Source organism: Oxyura jamaicensis, chromosome 4 (assembly GCF_011077185.1).
Source record: "Oxyura jamaicensis isolate SHBP4307 breed ruddy duck chromosome 4, BPBGC_Ojam_1.0, whole genome shotgun sequence".
NCBI classification, from domain to species: Eukaryota; Metazoa; Chordata; class Aves; order Anseriformes; family Anatidae; genus Oxyura; species Oxyura jamaicensis.
The window spans coordinates 46,480,210-46,500,731 of NC_048896.1; the positions used below are offsets into that span (position 1 = coordinate 46,480,210).

At 39.1% G+C, this 20,522-nt stretch overlaps 2 protein-coding genes and 1 long non-coding RNA gene across 4 annotated transcripts in view; 2 read left to right on the forward strand and 1 right to left on the reverse strand.

Moving 5' to 3' along the window:
- LOC118166563 overlaps positions 1-5,964 on the reverse strand; it is a 19,294-nt gene extending 13,330 nt beyond the window's left edge. For both annotated transcript variants that reach the window (XR_004750579.1, XR_004750580.1), the window contains exons 1-2: positions 5,774-5,964; positions 5,355-5,561 (exon numbers count right to left, since the gene is read on the reverse strand). This is a non-coding gene — a long non-coding RNA (uncharacterized LOC118166563). The remainder of the gene's footprint in view (positions 1-5,354; positions 5,562-5,773) is intronic.
- Positions 5,965-6,352: 388 nt separating this feature from the next.
- LOC118166558 (radial spoke head protein 6 homolog A-like) lies at positions 6,353-14,634 on the forward strand. The gene is given in 8 exon segments (XM_035325542.1): positions 6,353-6,500; positions 6,642-7,015; positions 7,501-7,732; positions 9,439-10,194; positions 11,780-11,921; positions 12,933-13,050; positions 14,217-14,400; positions 14,403-14,634. Coding segments are annotated over 8 exon segments (1,893 nt in total). The 5' UTR covers positions 6,353-6,461; the 3' UTR covers positions 14,451-14,634.
- Positions 14,635-15,092: 458 nt separating this feature from the next.
- CENPE (centromere protein E) overlaps positions 15,093-20,522 on the forward strand; it is a 34,716-nt gene continuing 29,286 nt past the window's right edge. The window contains exons 1-9 of the mRNA XM_035325847.1: positions 15,093-15,189; positions 15,290-15,381; positions 16,218-16,307; positions 16,386-16,504; positions 17,914-18,033; positions 18,967-19,048; positions 19,242-19,309; positions 19,399-19,470; positions 20,154-20,205. Of these exons, the coding sequence (XP_035181738.1) occupies positions 15,134-15,189; positions 15,290-15,381; positions 16,218-16,307; positions 16,386-16,504; positions 17,914-18,033; positions 18,967-19,048; positions 19,242-19,309; positions 19,399-19,470; positions 20,154-20,205 (751 nt within the window). The 5' untranslated portion in view covers positions 15,093-15,133. The remainder of the gene's footprint in view (positions 15,190-15,289; positions 15,382-16,217; positions 16,308-16,385; positions 16,505-17,913; positions 18,034-18,966; positions 19,049-19,241; positions 19,310-19,398; positions 19,471-20,153; positions 20,206-20,522) is intronic.

Genomic DNA, 20,522 nt, shown 5'->3' on the forward strand with positions numbered 1-20,522 from the left:
AAAGGTAATCATGACCCCTGAAAAAAAGGTAATCATGACCCCTGAAAGTTCTGAGAAGGGTGATTAAAGCCTCAAGAGATGCATCACTTAGAGCATACCATGACAGAATCTCCATGTCATAGAGTTAAGCAATCCCTTGCTCAGTGCATGGTTTGTCACGTCTTTTAAATTCCCAAACATTTTAACCTTTCTACGCATATTAACTATAAGCATTAGAAAGAGTTATCAATTTCACTGAAGACAGCTAAAAGCAAAATGTTTTAGTCCTTAACTTTTACATACTTAAGGGATGCCCTTAGAGTTTCCTACAAGGACACTTCTTTTTCTTTTTATATTTTGACAAAGAAATACAAGTAAATATATGGTTTAATACGGCTGCTTTGAACATATTAACATCACTGACAGCTACAGAAACAGTTCTGACCAACAGTATAAAAGAGGGAAGCAAATTTCAAATCCAGGTAAGCAAGATGCTGTTTACAATGGTTATATAAATATTTTGCAGGAAAAACAGACTAATAGAATCTACTATCTAAATTCATGGTATATTTTCTATGGAAAACTTATTTCTATGTAAAATAAGATGGAAACCATTGTATCAGAAATATGGTGATATTTGCAAAAGTTACAGATATATAATACAGTGAAACAAACCTCAGAGAGGCTTTCTATGTACTCCCCTTGTCTTCTCCTAAATATAGTCTGTTGATTGCTGCTGCAAATTTTTGCCTTGTTTTTGTCATGTTTTTCACAGAAAAAAAATGTGGATATGCAGTCTAAATAGAAACAATATCCAAAGTAATAAAAAAATTGAAAAAAAATAGCAAAGAAGAAGAAAATATTTTTCAAGTGAACGTGCTTATTGCTAGAATAAGTTAATAAAGGTAGTAAGATGTAGAACTCAAAGGAAATCCTACATCTCTGGAAGAAGAAAATGAGGTGGTTATCTGCAACAATACAAACTGAATCTCAGTGGCCAATTTGCAATGAAAGAATATTTGAACTTCTAGAAATTATTTCCAGAGAAAATGATTGATCTAATGGTATTTCATAAAGTAACAACGATATAGCTGGATTTCTCCTTATTGGAAAACATCATGGAGTGAACCTCACAGACTTGTTTCCTCGTTATGCTTTGGGTTATATTTCAAATAGAGATCACAATTGCAATGTGAACTCAGCAGACAAATTAAAAACACTATTTCTGAGCTTGCTGCTATCATCAAACAAGTCCATTATTACACATCACAGAGTCAAAATAGCAAAATACAGGGCAACTTCCTTGGACATTGTTGAAAAAACATGGATTGAAAAGATGTATTTTGAAAAAAAAAAAAGAAAAAAGCAATATGCCTAAGCTTTTCTAATACTTCTTCATGCTAATGTGCTTGATCCAAAGCTTGTCTATTCAGTCATGCTGATTTTATGACAGGACTACAATATAAATTGGATTCTTGAGCAGAATTTCATATTTATTATTGAACCTAACATTGCAAGCTTCTCCTGTAAAGAGCTTAAGTGTGAACATTTTTATGCGTATACGTAGTCCTAGTGAAACAACTTTTGTATATCATTAAGTTCCTCAGAACCTCCTAGACATTTCCAGAGTCCCTAGCGAGAACAATGCCATCTGCACTTCTGCAGGATTTTGATTTTAGACTAAAAGTATTTAATAAATAGCACTGTATATATTTACATAGTCCTTTTCCTAGTCATTTGAAAGGGCACAATGCCAGGCCAGTTCTCCATTTCCTCATTTTTTGTAAAATACTGCTGAATCACTATGCCCTGATTTACACTGCTGCTGCAGACTAGAGGGTTTACCACAGTCGGGGAAAAAATTATCAAATCCATTCTACAGTGAGAAGTGCTACAACACACACAGCTGGGGAACGGCAAAATAGGAACTGACTGAAATGTATAATCCTTTCAAAGAGACCACGGTTATTCTCATACTGAAGCTGAAAAAAATGACTGCATATAATCATTACAAATTCAATGTCGTACCTAATATAAGAGTTCATTCTATCACTTTCAGAAATAGAGGTGAGTTTTTTTGTTTGTTTTCACAAACGTGAAAAGTGAGCCTCCTTTTTATTGACTGTAAGTTGTTGCTCTGTTTTTGTAATTTTAACTCTCTCTCAATCTAATATCAACAGAATCAAAATGCCCAAGAATTTCTCCATTGAACAAAACCTCCCCTCCTTTTCATCCACCACCACCCCAGGAGAACTTCAGGAGCCCAACAAGGAGGCAGAAGCCAGTGAAGATCCCTCAAGGCTGCAAGAGGCAGAACAGAACAGGGTCTTGCCCCCACACACCACACCACTCCTGCACAGTAACATCTGGGGCAAGCAAAGAGCCTAGATTCCAACCACCAAATTTTCCCATTGCTTCAACAACACAACCATGAGGATCTGTGTGACTCAATGCAACAAATTTGGTTGGTTCAGTTGACGAGAATAGTTCAGGAACACACACTTAAGGAGAGATAAGACTTGAAGGCAAGGCACTGCTCCAGACAGACACTTGGACTTCTCCACCTAACAGTCTACAAAACCATCAAAGAGAAGCTGAGCTGGCCCTGCATGGATCCACAACAGGCCCACTTGAGCTCCTTATTGCAGCTGGTTTGTGCCAGGAAGGACCAACTTTTTTTTTTTCACCTCACCCTTGCAATTATCACTCCACACAGCCCGTGAAATCTGCAGCAGCTGTGATCTCATAGACTTGTAAAAAATGGACAAGTTCTGAACAAAGCATCTAGGCTGACAGTGGTTAAACTCAGGATGTATTTAAAAGATACACAACCACTAACACCCTTTTTGCCAGAAAACTATGCTTTCTCCTCGTAAATAACAGCAAAACCCCCAGCCCTCTGATGGTACTGAAAGATAAGAAATGGCATACCAACATCAATGAAAATTCTAATAAAGTGTAGTGGACAACACTAATCATTGTCTCCACTGCAAACGGCAATTTTTAGTCAGTCTCACAGTTCCCCAATACAGAGAAATACCGTTACCTCCAGTAATATAAATCAATCACAACGACGTTAGAATCTGAAAAACTTTCACGTCCTGCATCTTTCACAACAAAAATCCTCACCAGGTCGCTTTAAGAACATAGCTTGAGCAAGAGCTTTGTTCACAACACAGGTTTAGCACTCAGATTACCAGGTGATAGAAGATTTTCTCCCACCTTGAAATTTTGCTGCCTTACACCAACATAATCACAGCATGAATAATTAAATGCATTTATTCAGCATTTTCCTGTAACTCAGGGTGATTTTCTGAACTCAGAGCATGCAAAATACAGAATTCACACTTCTGGACGCAAAGTCATGCTCAGCCTTAACCATAGCAACTCTCCCCTTCAAATCAGGACTAAAATCTGTTCATCCACATAAACCAGGTTATGGGAGCCAAGTGCTGATGAAATGACAAAGGACGTAATTTTACTTTCACTGAATTCCCTAATAGAGCTCCCACTGACTTCAGTAAGAGCAAAAACCAGCATTAGATATCTAAATATGATTATCATTCTCTGCAAAGCACCTTACACATTTCCCATCAGACTCTTCCAGAAGGATGATGGTCTCTCAGCTTCCTAATAATATTGCCTCATAGAAAAGCACCTCTGACTGCCAGCACTAATTTACCTTCTATGGCCACCTGAGGAATACCGTTTGACTTCAGAATATAACTTGAGAAAAGAATCAAGCCCTATGGAAGAACCAGAGACACACTAATACTAATGACTCTATGATACCCCTGTAACTAATGAAATTAAGATCTTGTACAAGACAAGCATCTATTCCTCTCTGTACAACATACACCTAAGACTCGCAGAATAACATTTGGTTCTGTGTATACAAACACTTTGATTTTTATCATGAAATTGCTATTAAAAATTACAAATTGTTTCAATCACATGTAAAACTATATTCTAAAAATGATGCTGAAATACATTTTGATTCTCTGGGTTAAAAAAAAATATATAAAATTTACAGAGTTAAAGCCACTTGTGTATTTGAGCATAAATTTGTGTGCAATTGCTTTGGAACTAAAGAGAAATTAATGTTGCTGGCTTCTGAACAGAGAAAAAACTTAAGAAGTAGTTTTGTAGTTAATAATCATTTCATACCTTTCCTCTTGAATTCTTCTAGTTGCAGGCAGGTTGACCGTAAGTATTTAATACATAAACATACGTTAAAGGAAAAGCTAAAGTTCATCTTCACATGCTCAGGGGCACTTCAGTCTTAAACATGATTTGCAACCTAAAAATTGACTAATTAGGCCTTCCTCTTGAGTGAGCTGGCAGCACACCTGGCAGCTGCTTGCAGGAACATTCTTTGCACAGAAAGCATTAAAGCTCCTAAGAACAGGGCAAAATGCAGTTAAACTTGCCTTCCCCACTTCTCAGGAACCACCTCAGTGGTTACAGCTGCTACTTACCAGTCTGATGGTGCAACTGGGCTTTTCAATTCAAATTGCTTTCAGATTAACAGAGCACAGAAGGATTCTTATGTGAAATGGGAAACTCTATTCAGATTCCCCTACCAGTGCAAGCATGTTCGAAATTCAGCAATGAAATTGTACAGCAATGCAACAAACGTTCAGTTCTACATGTGACATTTTATACCACTTCTGGATCTGTGACTGGAAGTGAGCAAACAACAAGATTTCACTTTAAAAAGTGCTGTTGTAAAACTGGCTTGAATTCACAGTACAAGAGAGACCATTGCATCTGTTGTGGTCAGGTATCAACACAAGCCATTAGCATATCTCCAATGGAAAGAGAAAACATTAGGAAATATTTTAGTTACTCTTCAGCTAATTAACACATCCTACTGATGGTGCTCGCCACAGTGAGATTCTGCAGTATTATTGTAGATTTTCAGTTTTTCTTCTTTATTGATAAGAGAATGTTGATAAAACATCCTTCTGCACTGAGGTACTCTCTGAGCCCCTCGTACATTTAATAATCTAGTAAAGGCAGAGAGTGGCAAAATACACATGCTCTTTATTTTCTCATTCTTTGCTAAAAGAGATTGTAAAGATAAAGCACTTGGCCTTTCTTGAGCAGGTGCCTCACAAAACATCACACAAATAATGATAATTTTATACATTTTATAAAAATTAATTACTAAACAACAAGTCAAGGATTTCCTCCAAATAAGAACTACGGAGAGCAAATAAAAAGTAATTCACAAGTACTGTAGCGCCCTCTGCAGTTGATGTGTAAACTCTGCAAATATATTTGCAAAATTTGGGCACACTCCTTGCAAATAAAGTCAAAACCTCTTCATGTTGAAACTCACCAGAATTAACATTTTCATGATATTACCTTACTTTTTGGCATCACGGGGACGTTGTACAGGAACTTTTAAATACTACTTCTTCTAAATGCCTTACCTATGAAAGGATGTGGAAAGCTGCTTTGTTGTTGCTGCTGTCAGAATAAGTCAGATTCCTCAACAGTATTTCTGGCATTCACTCTCTTGGAACTGGAAAGCAATTTGCAATGCCTCATCAGAATTATTTTTTTTCTGGTTACTTCTAAGAAGTATCCAAAATAAGTTGTATTTATAAAAAGTTATGTTAATTCATCCATCGATCACAGATTAAGCATTCAAACAGCTGCGCTATTTTGTTTTATAACATTAACAGGGCATATTGTAGAGATGCGTACAGCACCGATTTTTTCACTCGGATACCCTGGCATGGTATTATTTTTCATGTTGAATTTCTAGAAAACATTTGACACTTACTCTAGGGCTGGCCAGCTTTAGATGTTTTTCAAACGTGCTTGCCTAAAGGCTTAAGGACAACTATTTGTTTTATAGCCTCCTTGTTAAATACTAGGTACATGTTTAGTCAACTAGTAAGAGTTCTTTACTGACTTGGTCATAAGCAATTCAGATGATGTGAGCTTGATCACAAGCAATGAAGGACATGATTTACACGATAAACTTTTTGACACGCAACGAAGGTTTTAAACTTTAACAAAACTTCAAACAGCTGTTGTAGTTGGTAGTGCTGTAGGACGACAGCTGATGGAGCTGCAAAAACATACCCCACTGTGCTACCACATTTCTGTCATGCAATCAGGAGTAAGCAAAAAGTCAGCGGGCTCCTCCCTTGTAACACTGAAACTCGTCCTTGGCATTTTAACGTTTGGTTACTGGTGGGAAGCGGGGACCCCCTGAGCGCTGCCCCTTCGGAGCCCACCTGTAATGGCGGAACCCAAGCGCCCGCGGGGCGCGGCGGCAAATGGCGGCGGGTGTCCGGCCCTGCCTCAGCACCGCCGGCGGGCACACCCCTTCCGGGCCCCACGCCCCTACCAACGGCGGCCGCCTCACGGACGCCGTGGCCGAGCCTCCCGAGGAGCATAGAGAGAGCCCCGGGCAGCCTAAGGCGGGCCCCGAGTATTCTCTTTCTGAGGAGTAGGGGCCTCTGATGTCAGAAGCGGGAGCAGGGTCCCGGGAACGCCAGGAGGTAGGGTTAGGGGCTGATCATCCCCAAGAGCTGGGAAGGAGGGTCTCTCAGCAGCAGGTACCCTACGGAGACCCCTACTGACGAGAAAGTGTCGGCCAGGCACCCACTAAGTTGCTGACCCTAACTCATTATCATCCACAGGGGATGGAGCAAGCCTCTTATGAGCACCACGTACCAGAAGTAAGCTTCAGCCAGAGATATGCAGAGGGACAGGACTCTCACCAGGCGCAGGAAGCAAGCCAAAGCATGAATCAGTCTCAAGCGCTGGGATTTGACCCTTACCAAACACAGGAACCAAGAAGTGCCTATCAGGCGTATGGAGTAGGACAGGACCATTACCAAGCCTATGAAGGTGGGCATGGCCCATATCAGCCACACGAACCTGGTTATGGACTCTGTCAGCCAGGATACAGCCCGTATGATGGTCAAATACCAGATCCCGAAGCCGGAATGCTGGCAATTCAGAATGCAAAAGCCTACTTGCTGACGAGCAGTACAACATCTGGCCTGAACTTGTAAGTCTGCAGAAGAGACAAGAGTGAAAGGGGTAGGAAGTATTAGTGGAGGTGAAAGTAGTGGTGAAAGGGTAAAGGGTTATGCTGTCAGGGATAGCAGAGTAAAGAAAAGCAGAACATGTTATAAGGCAGTGTTTAATCACTGTGCTATAATTGTGTATCTGGCCCCTTTCAATCAAAATTCCAAAGGGAATTTATGGTATTCAAAGAGACTTTGATTAGATTAAGGCCGGGTTTGTATTCTGCTTTAGCTCCTTGGTCAGATGTGGGATAAACAAAAAATGGAAGATGAGGCTACTCTTAAGTATATTACAAAGAGGCTAGTTTTAAGTCTAATTTCCCAAAATGCTGCATGATCCCTTTTCATCTAACTGTTCCAATTTCTCAGAAGCCTGGGTGATTAGCTTGTACTTTTGATTTTAAAAACAATATTCTAAGACTTCTGTAATAGTAGGTCAATAATAATACTTATATTTATATGACAGATACGATCATCTTGCTAATATGCTAACAAAGATCCTGGATGAACAGCCTGCAAATGCGGTAGACATAATTGAGAATATCAGCAAGGATGTGAAGTGGGCTCGATTTCAGAAAAAAATGGATACTCTTCGAGATGAACATGCAGTGCATCCAGTATTTGAATCCGCAGAAAAGCGTAAAACTTTGTTCCTCAAGGCATACAGAGAAGGAGATGAAGAACTAGAAGAAGAGATAGTGAGTTATCAGACAACAGTAGATATCAAATATACTGGAGGGATCGGTGGCAGGAAGGCAAAAGAGAAAATATGGAAGTTGTGGTCTCCCTCCTAATATAGCCTCTCATGACTGCATGATTGCAATGATTACAGCCATAGTAGCACGTACCCTCTTCACAGTTCAGTTGGCCCCATGTTAAGTTGTGAAGAAAACACAGCTGGTTACCTAGTTTGGAATTTATCGCTGCAGTAAATCTAATATCCCGAGCTTTTAAAAACATAGATGTTCTGGAGATGATAAATAGAAAGGAAAGTTTACAGTATCTCTCATATGCTCGTTCAACCTGGAATATTCCGCCCCAATTCTGTTCTTTATCTAAACCTGATATTTCTTTACCTAAAGTAACCATAATTCTGGATGCTTCTTTGAGAATATTGTGCACAGCTGCTACTGTAAAATAGAGAATTTTGTGTTCCTTACAGCTCCAGCTACAGTTCCAGTCTTTCCTTCTCCAACTAGAAAAATATATATATATATATGAATCTAAAACTATTATAAAAAGTATATAAAAATATATTCATAAAAATATATTAATCTAAACTATTAGAATCAAAAAGCCATTTCATTAAACAGGGAAATTTTCGTTATTTAGTTAGTTATATATGGAAGTATTTGTACCCAAAGAAAAGTTAAGAGAATTCTTGTAAAAACTAAGGGAAATAAAAGATAATAAGACATTGATTTTCATATGATGTTACCAGGATATATTGAAATGAATTGGCATCATAGAATACAAATCCTAACAATAGAAAATACATTATTGCATCTTTTCCATAGCCTATCATTAATTTTACAGTAACAGTATACAGTATGTAATAGTAAAAAACGGACAGAAGTGGGGTGTTTCAGAAAGGAATTTTTTGTACTTGTATCTACCTTGCTTTGACATAAGAAACCTGGAAGAGCCAGGGATATTCCATGTGAAACCAGCAATACTTCTTCCAAATTCCCTACCCTGTTGTGCACAACTTAGTATGTTTTCATCACCTACACCCATGAAATAAGAGACTGGTCATAAAGCAAATGGAAACGCTTAATAAAATCCTCATCTCATCTTAATCCTGATAAGCATAGTTCTGCCCCTCTTGAATCCAGCTGGGGTGTTACTACTGACTTCAGTAAGAGCAGGGGACAATATTTCATACTAACTCTAACAGATTCCATCTCAAATAATGAAGGGAGCTTTATGCCAAAGTATCCGAAAGAACAACATTCATTCCAGAGAGATATTGTTGCCCTGGTGTCTAAATGTAAAAAATGTTTCTGCTTTTGCCATATGCATCTGCCACAGACACAAGGCAGCACAGCAGCATTGTTTCCAGGCATCAGGGCCTCTTATACAGAAAACCTGCGCTAGCACTGAAGTCCTTTGTAGATCCCTTGTGAGAATTCTTTCTGTACTTTGCAATAATTAAAAGTGAATTTGAAAACTGAGCTCTTGTATTCCAAAAGCTGCACTTCATCTGTGTTCTCTACTTTATCCTTACAATGTCATTTTTAATTTTTCTAAATCGTAGTGGAAGATGTAAATGAATGTCAGCAGAGCTTTTTGAGAGAGTGCACTATAGGAAAGTGAAGTATGACTTTCAGTAGACAAATTGTTCAATCTTTCAAATAGATAATTTTATTATTACTCAGCTCTAACTCATGATTTTCTTTACTAGGGAGAGACTCCTCTACCTAATGTGATGGAAACAGCCTTTTATTTTGAACAGGCTGGAATTGGCTTGAGCAAAGATGAATACTATCACATATTTCTTGCCCTTAAAAAACTAATTAGTGCTCAGCCAATCCAGACATGTCGCTTTTGGGGCAAAATTTTGGGCCTGGAGATGAACTATATTATAGCTGAAGTACAATTCCAGGAGGGAGCAGAGGAGGAGGAAACAGAAGAGGAAGAAGTTATTGATGAAGGAGAGAAAAGGATGGGTGAATTTGAAGATGAAGATGAGGAGAAAGAACAAGAAGATGAACCACCAAAGTCTACCTATAAGCCCCCACCTGTCATCCCAAAAGAAGAAAATGGAACTGGGGCTAATAAATACGTCTACTTTGTTTGCAGTGAGCCTGGCAAACCCTGGGTGAAGTTGCCTCCAGTGACACCAGCACAGATTGTCTGTGCCAGGAAAATCAAGAAGTTCTTCACTGGTAGGCTGGATGCTCCTATTGTGAGCTTCCCTCCTTTCCCTGGAAATGAGGCCAACTACCTGCGTGCACAGATAGCTCGGATCTCAGCAGGAACCCACGTCTGTCCCGTTGGATTTTACCAGTTTGCGGAGGAAGAAGGAGATGAAGATGAGGAAGGGGGAGGAGGAAGAGATACATATGAAGAAAACCCTGATTTTCAGCCTCTTTCTGTGGCTGAAATGGTGGAGTCTCTCTCCACGTGGGTACACTATGTGCCGAGTATTTTAAAGCAGGTATGTTCTCACATAGGTCACGTTGACCTCAGCTACCATTCTCGCTGTAGTACTAGTAGTAGTAGTGCTTCAGAATGTAAATGAAGCTCCTCAACAACCCATTTGAACTATTCACCAGAAATAGTACTGGACTGAAACGACTGTCTACAGAAAATGCATTAGATACATTATATAACATATAAATGTGTTGCACATATTTAAACATTAGAAGGTTCCTAAATATACCTATGTTTCATGATTTTGTCAATCTTCAGGTGCAAACCTATCTTTAGATAACCATGTAGGGTCAGGCCTTGATAGATAATTATTTCTGGCAGTCTTCTATATTGGGTTACCTCTCTTGAAATCCTCACTTGACAAAAATGTTTTTAATTCTGTTTTCTTGGATAGGGTGCTAAGTTTCAGATAGCTTATGATTGTATGCTAAACAAAACTTTTGGTGTTTTCTTCTGGTTTACCTTCTGTTGCTTGCTTTCTGCTGTGAAACATGCAAACAAAAAAGCTTAAAAACTTAAAAACATTGTAAAAAAAATTGTAGCATAACATAATTGTTATATCAGGTTAGCGCTGGAAAGAGGTTTTACTAATGCGGTCATCTTTCCTGGATACCAACTTAAGAATGGTAGCATAAAATAACAGCAAGTGCTAGGAAATAAAGTTTAATTTTATTACCAGCAAAGCAATAGTTCTACAAATAATATCTATTATCATTAGAATCTTAAGAACATTTTGTAATGTTCCTCTGACTAGTAGCTAAAAAATAAGGCAGACTTTAAAAGGAATTCTGTAAGAGTCTGTAAGTCTTTAAAAGTCTGAAAGACTTCATCTCTTAGCTTGCAATAACTGGTAATCTTGCAAGGATGCAAACCCAACAGGCAAGGATTGAACTAAATTCCTATCTTTTGGAGCTTCTGTTCACTCTGAACGTAGATAATTTGACATAAAAACATATGGGATGCTGTGGTCTTTCTTGTGCCTTCTGTGTTCTCTAATTGTTGAACTGAAATACAGAGTGCAAGGTAAAACTTTGCACACACATTTCAAAAGCCCGTTTAGACGTGGGCCCAGGTGCACAGGGACAGGATGTTCTGTGTGTCTTCTGTGCATATTCACAGCCTGTGCCTGACAAGGCAGAAACAGATAATGCCAGAATGTTTGTGACCAATAAAGGCCAGCAACAAGTTCCTATCTCTTCACAAGATGAATATTGAAATGTTTGCTTAATGATACGATCCCAGTCAATAAGTATAGGATTTTTGTCTTTCTGATGAAGTTCAGCGTCTATCATCAGCATGGATTGATTGTACTTAAAAGAACTGAAAATTACAAAATAGCTGAAAGCTGATCAGAGAGCTATGAGGTTATTCTGCAATAGTAAGCAAGGATAAGGCACGAATGAGGGATAAAGAGAGCACTCTGCCAAAAGGATACATAGAGCTCTCGGTCAACAGCATACCAATTACGGAATAGATTTTTTTTTCTTTTTCCCCCACTTGCCCTTCTGTGTGCGCATGCCTGGACCAAGTGGCTTGCATTCTCATATTGATTGTTGCATGTATTTATTATTCTCCCTTACTGATTATAGGGTCGTTGTGTGTGGATTAACCCTTTACAAAAATCAGAGGAAGAAGAAGAAGGTGAAGAGGAGGAGGAGAAAGATGAGGAGCCAGATGAAGTACAGCAAGAAATAGGACCTCCCCTTCTCACTCCACTCTCTGAAGATGAAGGTACTCCTCATGGAATACAGTTTTTGATAGAGCCACTGGGAATGTTGGCGTTTAGGTAGTAAATCTTTGAAGTTAGAGGCCTCTGATGTTTCACAGAACGATGTAGTTTGCCATTGTAGGGTAACCACATTGTTTTACAAAATAAATCAAATGTGAAATGGTTAACAGAATTGACCTTAAAACTGAAATGATTGGGTTTGCTAGTTAACAATCCTGCTGAGAATAGAGGGAAAAAATATTCAGGCATGTCAAGCTACTGGAAGTTTCAGACAGCTCACACCTGAAATACATTCATCTATTTTTCCATCACCTTTATAGACAGAAGAAAAGCATGCACACAAAAATAAATACATGTTCACACATGCATAGATATACAAATAAGAATTTATATCCTCTAGCATATTACTGTAGCAAATCACAGAATCACACAGAATCAGAACTGTAGGAGTTGGAGGGGACCTTGAGAGATCATCGTCAGGTCCAACCCCCCTGCCAAAGCAGGTTCTTTAGAGCAGGCTGCCCAGGTAGGTGTCCAGATGGGCCTTGAATTTCTCTAGGGAAGGAGACTCCACAACCTCCCTGGGCAGCCTGCTACAGTGCTCCGTCACCCTCACTGGAACATAGAGATATGAAAACCTAAATATTAGATTGTAGCCACAGCAAATTATTTTTCTACTCCCCATTCTTTGATCAGAGTAAAATACGTATACAATTTGTCCCTCAGTGATAAACAATCATCGACAAAAGAAACAGCAGTGAGTACTACTGCATTTCAAGAACATGATCCTTTCTGTATGTGACTGCTGGCATCCATGTGATACCTGCCCCTGCATCCAAACCACCTGTCTGAACACAATGTCTTCATTTATTGCTTGTGACTTTGTTCTTCTAACATGCATCTTAATATAACCATTGCCTGAGTTCTGTGAAAGCCTTGTAGCTCAGTCTTAAAGATTTTGTAGTGGCTTTTAAGTCTATTTATTCATTGTGTGTGTGTTTGGCTGCCTGCAGGAATACAGAACATCCCTGCTTGGACAGCTCAGCCTTCTACAAACTTGATCCCTCAATATGCTGTTGCAATCCTTCGGTCTAACCGATGGCCTGGAGCATATGCCTTTGCATCTGGCATGTGAGTAGCCAGTTGACATGGTTACAACACAGACTATGTGAACACGTACATGTATGTTGAACATGTACATGCCTGATGAAGTCAAATTTGGTTTATTATGAATTTATTGACTGAATTGTAACTATTCCTGAGACTGATAGAGAAAGCCACTTAAGTGTGCACAGCATCAGTATGTGTCCAAGACTGGAAATGAAGAATCTTTGGAAATGCTAACATAAAACTGATGCATGTAAATGTCCAGTTAGTGTTTGGCCACAGTCTTGGATTTAAAACCTGTATTCTTGAGTCTGTGGTGCTTTTTACAAATTATCTTAATTCTTTTGTTTTAATTTCCAGTTGTTTCTATTAGACACAGTACAATCACTACCACTAGAAGCTTTAAATGGGCACTGGAGTTGGTGTCAGAAATGGCTCTATGTTACTAACGTGAAGTTGGCGTCATATTGCAGTATCGCACAGTGACAGAGTGTAGCATTCATCATTTTAGCACTTGGGGATTTTGAAGTGGAAGGTATACAATCATGGAATGGTTTGGGTTAGAAGGGACCTAAAGATCATCTAGTTCCAACCCCACTGCCATAGGCACGGACACCTCCCACTAGACCGGGTTGCCCAGGTAGACCAGCCTGGCCTTGAACACTTTCAGAAATGGAGCATCCCCAGCTTCTGTGGACAACCTGTTCTGGTGCCTCACCACCCTCAAAGAATATCTTCCTCGTATCTATATCTACCCTGTTTCCAGTTTAAAAGCATTACCCTTTATTCTATTGCTACATGCCCTTATAAAAAGTCTCTCCTCATCTTTGTTTGAAGACCGCTTTAAGTACTGAAGAGCTTCAATGAGGTTTCCTTGAAGCCTTCTCTTCCCCAGGCTGAACATCTCCAGCTCTCTGTCTGTCTTCATGGGAGAGGTGCTCCAGCCCTCTGATCATCTTCATGGCCCTCCTCTGCACCTACACTAACAGCTCCACATCCTTCTTGTGCTGGGGGCCCCAGAGCTGGATGCAGTGAATCCAACAGTTAGAAAGAGATGTGTTTGTTTAAACACGTGTAACAGGGAGCTTGCACTCTATTTGCACAGCAGAGTAAGGAACCCTGACAGTATCTGCACTGCTACTTTGTTGCAGGGAGATTGTGTGAACTTTTCACCATTTTGATTTTCTCAGGAAATTTAATAATATCTACTTTGGCTGGGGTCACAAATACAGTCCAGAAAACCATACACCTGCGCTGCCTGGGCCAGTGCAAGCAGAATACCCTGATGGGCCAGAGATCACCGAGGCCGCGGACCCAACGTTGGAAGAGGAGCTGGCTTTCAAGGCTGCAAAGGAGAAAGCCTTAGCCGCGGCTGAGAAGAAGAACCGGAGGGTGATGAAGAGGAAGACATGATTAAAATATAGGAAAGAAGAATACTTAAAAAGATTAAATATTTATAGGGTTTTGATAAATAGATCGTAAATGAGTTGATCTTAAATGTAAGCGGAAGATGCTTATTTAGTGTGTTCTGTAGGCTCCTTGGAGCTGCCTTTCCCAAAAATATGAATAGTATTCTAATAAATAGATCGTAAACAAATTCATCTTAAATGTGAGTTGAAGATGCCTTATTCTGGGGGTTTCTGTAGGCTCCTTGGAACTGCATCTCTCCCTGCGGTGCCATGAAGTCCCCTTGGCTTCCACGGGAAAGCAGCACCGTGAGCCTTTTCCAGGTGAAAAGGGAGACCGCCTGCCTCGGATTCCTCAAATAACGTAACTATGAGCCGAACAGCTTCGAGATTCTTCTCTAACCCACGCTTCAAAACCTATATAAACCGCAGTAACCCCACAAAAAGGGGCTAACGCCAGCCCCGCCCGTGCGGGCGGCCGTTACGCGCCCGCTCCCTCAGCTCCCTCCCGCCTCTCTGAGTCACCTCCCCCGCAGGCGCCATTCCCCCCCCGTCAGCGAGTGGTGCGCTCCGCCGCGGCGCGGGCCAATAGGAAGCGGCCTCCGGCGAAGTTCAAACTCCGGCGGCGGTTGGCGCCGGGCTGTGTGCCGGGGAGCGAGGGGGAGCGCGGGGCGCCTGAGGAGCGCCTGAGGGACGCGGGGATGGCGGAGGAAGGGGCCGTCACCGTCTGCGTGCGGCTGCGGCCGCTCATCGCCAGGTGAGGGCGAGGCTCTGCGAGGGGAAGGGTGGCGGTAGACCCGCGGCATGGGGTTGCGGATCGGAGCTAATGAGGTTTAACGGGGTGTTTTGTCCTTTAGGGAAAGCGCTTTGGAGGATAAGGCGTCGCTTTACTGGACGAGTGAGAATAATACGATTTCGGAAGTGAATGGCACCAAAGTGTTCAGTTACGGTAAGTATGTGGAAACAAGCAGCTTGGAGCTTACACGGGCCTTCACTACTGTACAACTTGAATGCTAACTAATACTGGTTACCATAGCTTTTGCAACATCGTAGTTCTCTCTTTTTTTTTTTTTTTTTTTCCTAGTCTCATAATTCTTCAGATGTTCCATTGAGGCATACGGTGTTTTTGTTATAGTGTAGACCAGGATCTCACCTTTAAAAGTCAACTTCCTGCTATAAGTTACTTTTCCTGTGCTGGTCTGCACTGCAAAGTGTTTCTGGAGCACAGGAGCTGGGTTCTGTTTATATGGAAGTAAGGTGGAAGATGCCCTCTGTAGTGTACTCACATTTCAGTTACAAATGGCTATGGTTAGCCCAGAGCATTGGGATAACATGAATGTGAGATCCTGTAGCTCTTTGACTTTAAGCATCTTCCTACTGATCCACTGTACTTGCCTCCCAACATGATTTTTCCAAAGTACACAGATGAACATGTCCCAAGCTACAGCTTTAACAAGTAGCCTGTCTCGTCAAGCTTACAGTCCTGATACGTAAATTAGCTTTAACCATTTTTAGGATGAAATGGGGTGACTGATTAACTGCATCTGTCAGTCTTAGTTTCTTTGATTCTCTATTGCCTTTGCATCATAACTCTTTTGGTTTTGAGTTTAATCTTTTGCTCCTTAAGTCTGGCACAGTAGTGCCCCAATTGTGTTTTATGTTTAAATTATGCTATAAAGACTCTGACCATGATATGATAATTGAAGTCAGCATTACTGAATGAGATGACAGCTTGTTTTTGATTTGCAGTGCGATGTCCTTATTTTCTTATTTATTTTTTTTAAGATCGTGTCTTTCACTCAAGTGACAACACACAGCAATTATACGACGGTGTAGCTGTTCCAATTATACAGTCAGCCGTGCAAGGTTACAATGGTAGGTTTTACAATTGTGTTTTAATCCTGTTTGTAATGTAATTTAGAAATAATCAGTAAAAGTTAATCACCTTCCTAGGCACAATCTTTGCATATGGACAGACTGCCTCAGGGAAGACGTACACAATGATGGGAAATGAAGATTCTGTGGGCATTATCCCTAACGCAATTCAACATGTCTTCAAAATTATTTGTGAGGTGAGTAACTCCATGAAATTGAAGTGACTGAAAGCACTAGCAATATTTTTGAATGTTACAGGAAAAATAATTTTAGCATTAAAGAGTTTATGAAGAAAATAAACAGTTTATGTTGGATGATATGTTGCACTCACTTTGCTAAGCTTGTGAGTGGTTTTAAAAAATAAAAAAATGTCGAATAGTTGCAATAAAATCAGTCACAAAACAATTGTTTTTAAACTTGTAAATATTTTACACTTGAATTACAAGCTTACGTAAGGCGATGTGAAGCTTTGTTCTTTATTCTTCTATTTTAAAACTTAAATTCAAAATATTAACAATATTAAAGACTTTTTTTTTAAAAAAGTGGGAAGAATATTGAACTGAATTTACTTACTTTAGGCTTTCAGAAGAATCATAAGCCAGATTGATCAATGCTAATAGTTGCTAGGATGCTGGCTGTCTAAGCATAGGACAATAAGCCCTCTTTGCTATGGAAAGGAATAGCAGGTTGATGTGGGCATATCAGGAGCAGCAGTATGTAAGGAACTGACTTCAGGTTGCAAAAGTGTTCCTTATGTTTTTTTTGGTAATTTTGAGTCCGCTAGAAACGGCTGTCATTAACCCTGGACTTTGAATATACAACCCTGTTCATTCTTCTGAGAAAGAGAAGTGGCTGTGGTATGTCTGGTTCTTGTCCAGCTCTCATCTGTATGGACATGCATGAGATCCAGCTGGATTGATATCGCATAGCATATCATCAGATAACCAAATATGTATTATGTCCTCATTGTTAAGTTGGGAAGGCTTCTGGGCAACTCATTGCACCACCCCAGGGGCCCAAATCCTGTTACGTGATAGGAAGTAAGGAGAAAGTACAAATTGAAACATTATTTGCAGAGTATTTGCTTCTGCCTTGAGGATTTCGGGTTATCAGTATTGGTTATGTGAAATGATCACTGCTCCTCTGAGGTGCAGAATACCTTAGGGTCTACAAAACTAAAGCCATATAATTAAAAAAAATTAACTAAATTTTCTGTGGTGCTATAGTCTAATGCATGGCCTTTCCTAGCAAAGTAGATCCAAGTAAGAAGAGAGAGAAGTCAAGCTACGCTGAGAAGAGAGAAAATAATTAAATACGGAAAGGGGAGTTGAATTGACCTTTTGTCACACTTCTGTAGACCAATTAATTTGCTTTTATGACTTAATAAACATGACACACCATTAATGCAGCTGGAAGGAGATGGAATAGAAGGAAATGTATCTGTATTTCTAGAGGCTCACGTGCAAAGGGGATGCGGGAAAGAAATCTGTGGAATGATATCCAAGCATATAACTTTGAGTTCAGAATACTTTAATTAAAAAGTGTTTATTGTTTAGTCTGATCTAATTTTCTTAATACAATTTTTATTTCCTCCTGTGATCATTAGATTCCAGATAGAGAATTCTTGTTAAGAGTTTCCTACATGGAAATCTACAATGAAACCATTACAGATTTGCTTTGTGATATCAGGAAAAAGAAGCCTCTAGGAATTCGTGAGGATGTTAATGTAAGTGGATATTATGTTAATGTAAGAAGACATTACGTAGTATAACAATTTTATCTGCTTGAGGGAAAAAAAAAAAGCTTTGAGGCATCTAGTTGAAAACATTTCCATATCAAACTGTAATTGTTATATTCAAAGATAGCAGAAAGGCACTTTATGTAATAGAATAGCAACAGTGAAGCTGGGCATGCAATTGCTGACTTATCTTTATAAATGTTTATAATATGTAGACTCCATCCTTGAACTTTTCCAAGAGACTGTATTTAGTTTAACTAAAACAGTGAATACTTGGGAGTTTTCTAGCTAATGGAACTAAAACATGGTATTGATTCCCTAGCTCAGTGTTAGAAGTCTTCAAAAGATAGAAGGATGCTATTAAACCAACTCTATATATCATCTACAAAGTGGATACAATTTTCTTATACTGTAATCACAGAGAAGTTATCAGATTAGTACTATCCAGTAAGATAATCTGTAGGGAAAATAAAGTTATGCCATCCGTACTTTCTTGATATCAAGCTTTGTGACAAACTGGTTTTTGTTTGTTTGTTTCTTTGTTTTAATTATTTTGATCAATACTTTTAGAATCTGGAAAGAGGGGAGACAATAGCTCTGTGATTATGGCCTTATAACACTTGCAGATATATCTTTCTGGACCTTTTCTAAGGGAATCTCCCTTACCAATTTAATTTTTAGGATAGTTGCTGGATTTCTGTTTTTTGTCTTTTTAAGTTATAGTGCTGTTATATGTCTAAATTTTCCTCTTTTTTTTTTTTTCAGAGGCAAATTTAAAGCAAAATACATTCAACTAATCTCGCTTCCTTTTAAAAGTACATTAATAATTCTTGGTAACGTTAACTTAATGTATTCAAGTGAACTTTAAATTTCAGTAAGTTATTTATTACTGGTTTTTACTTTTTTTTTTTTTTTTTTAAGAGAAATACGTATGTAGAAGACCTGATTGAAGAAGTGGTTGTTTCCCCACAACAAGTTATGGAATGGATCAGGAAAGGAGAAAGTAAGTTGTTTAACCAATGTCAGCTGATATTTTAGAAAAGTATTGAATTGTATACGTCTAGAATCATGGGTGTCTCTGAGATTATATTCAGAAATTGCTGTTTGCGAGTTTAAAAGCTGTCCTTGTCTCTTGTCTCCAGTTTATTGGATTGTATTTCAGAAACAGAAGTATTTCTAATACTCTATTTTGACAGAAAATCGCCATTATGGGGAAACAAAAATGAATGAGCACAGCAGCCGTTCTCACACTATCTTCAGAATGGTAAAAGCCTTTTCCTATGAGAAGGTTGTTTTGTTTTGTTTTATTAATTATTTTGAGTGACAAAAGCTTATTGTGCCTGCTTCTTCTAGATAATTGAAAGCAGAGAACGAAGTGACCTTGCAAATGCAAACTGCGATGGAGCAGTGATGGTGTCCCACTTGGTAAGAAGTACTCTAAGAAGTTATTAAGTAGGCATTTAAGCAGGGAGTTTCTGTTACAGCTTGCCTGTGAGAAAAATGTTATTTTATAATGACATTGCAAGTACATTTTGTTGGTAACTTCTATCAGATGTTTCTTAGACATAAATCATGCTTCTGATCATCTGTACAGAGGGAGACTCATGGGGCATTATCTGGAGGATATCCTCCCAGCAGAGGGAATTTTGATGTGGTTAGAGTTCCTAGACAATACATGCTGGACTGAGGAGTGTGGTGTCCTCCCCAGGAGCGTAAGGGACTATTGTCAGTGTGTGTGTCCCCATTTTTGTTAAACATAGCTTACCCTCTGAGTGTTCCTGATCACTGACAAATCAAGTGAAATAATTCTGAAGTAGCTAACGTTAAGACTGCTATTAATAGAGTTTCTATTAATATAAATTCTATTAATAGAGTTCCTATGATCTTATTTCATATCCTTAGGCGCTTTGAAATTTTTTTTGAAGTCTTGTATTACTTCCTGAAGTCTACATGAAGTCTTATGTATTACTTCCAGTAATGAGAGAGCACTTGTTTGTTTTTTCCCTAAGCATAGCTATAGTTTATGAAATTCTTAGCACAGATTTAGCATTGAGGATCTAAAATTAAATTACCCCTAGAACTAATCTGTGAAATGTTTAATTTTGCAGAACTTGGTAGATCTGGCAGGCAGCGAAAGAGCTAGTCAAACAGGATCTGAAGGTGAGTATTAAATGAAGATCTCCTCATGACCATTTCTGTTAATTAAGGTTGAATGAGAGGCTATGATGGAAGGGAAGCTACTGTCTATGTGATTTTATTTATAAGTAATGTATTTTCCACTTGGTAGGGCAGGATCTGCTCAGGAAAATAACAGAAAAGTGCAGACAATTGTGTAGTTACATGGCTTTTCTAGAATAACAGGTCCAGCGAAAGTTGTAGGCTGTACTAATATAATGAAGATGAATAGACTGTAGTGAAGAAATCATTAGAAGCTCATATGGACTGTTATATATATAAAAAGCTCATATGGACTGTTA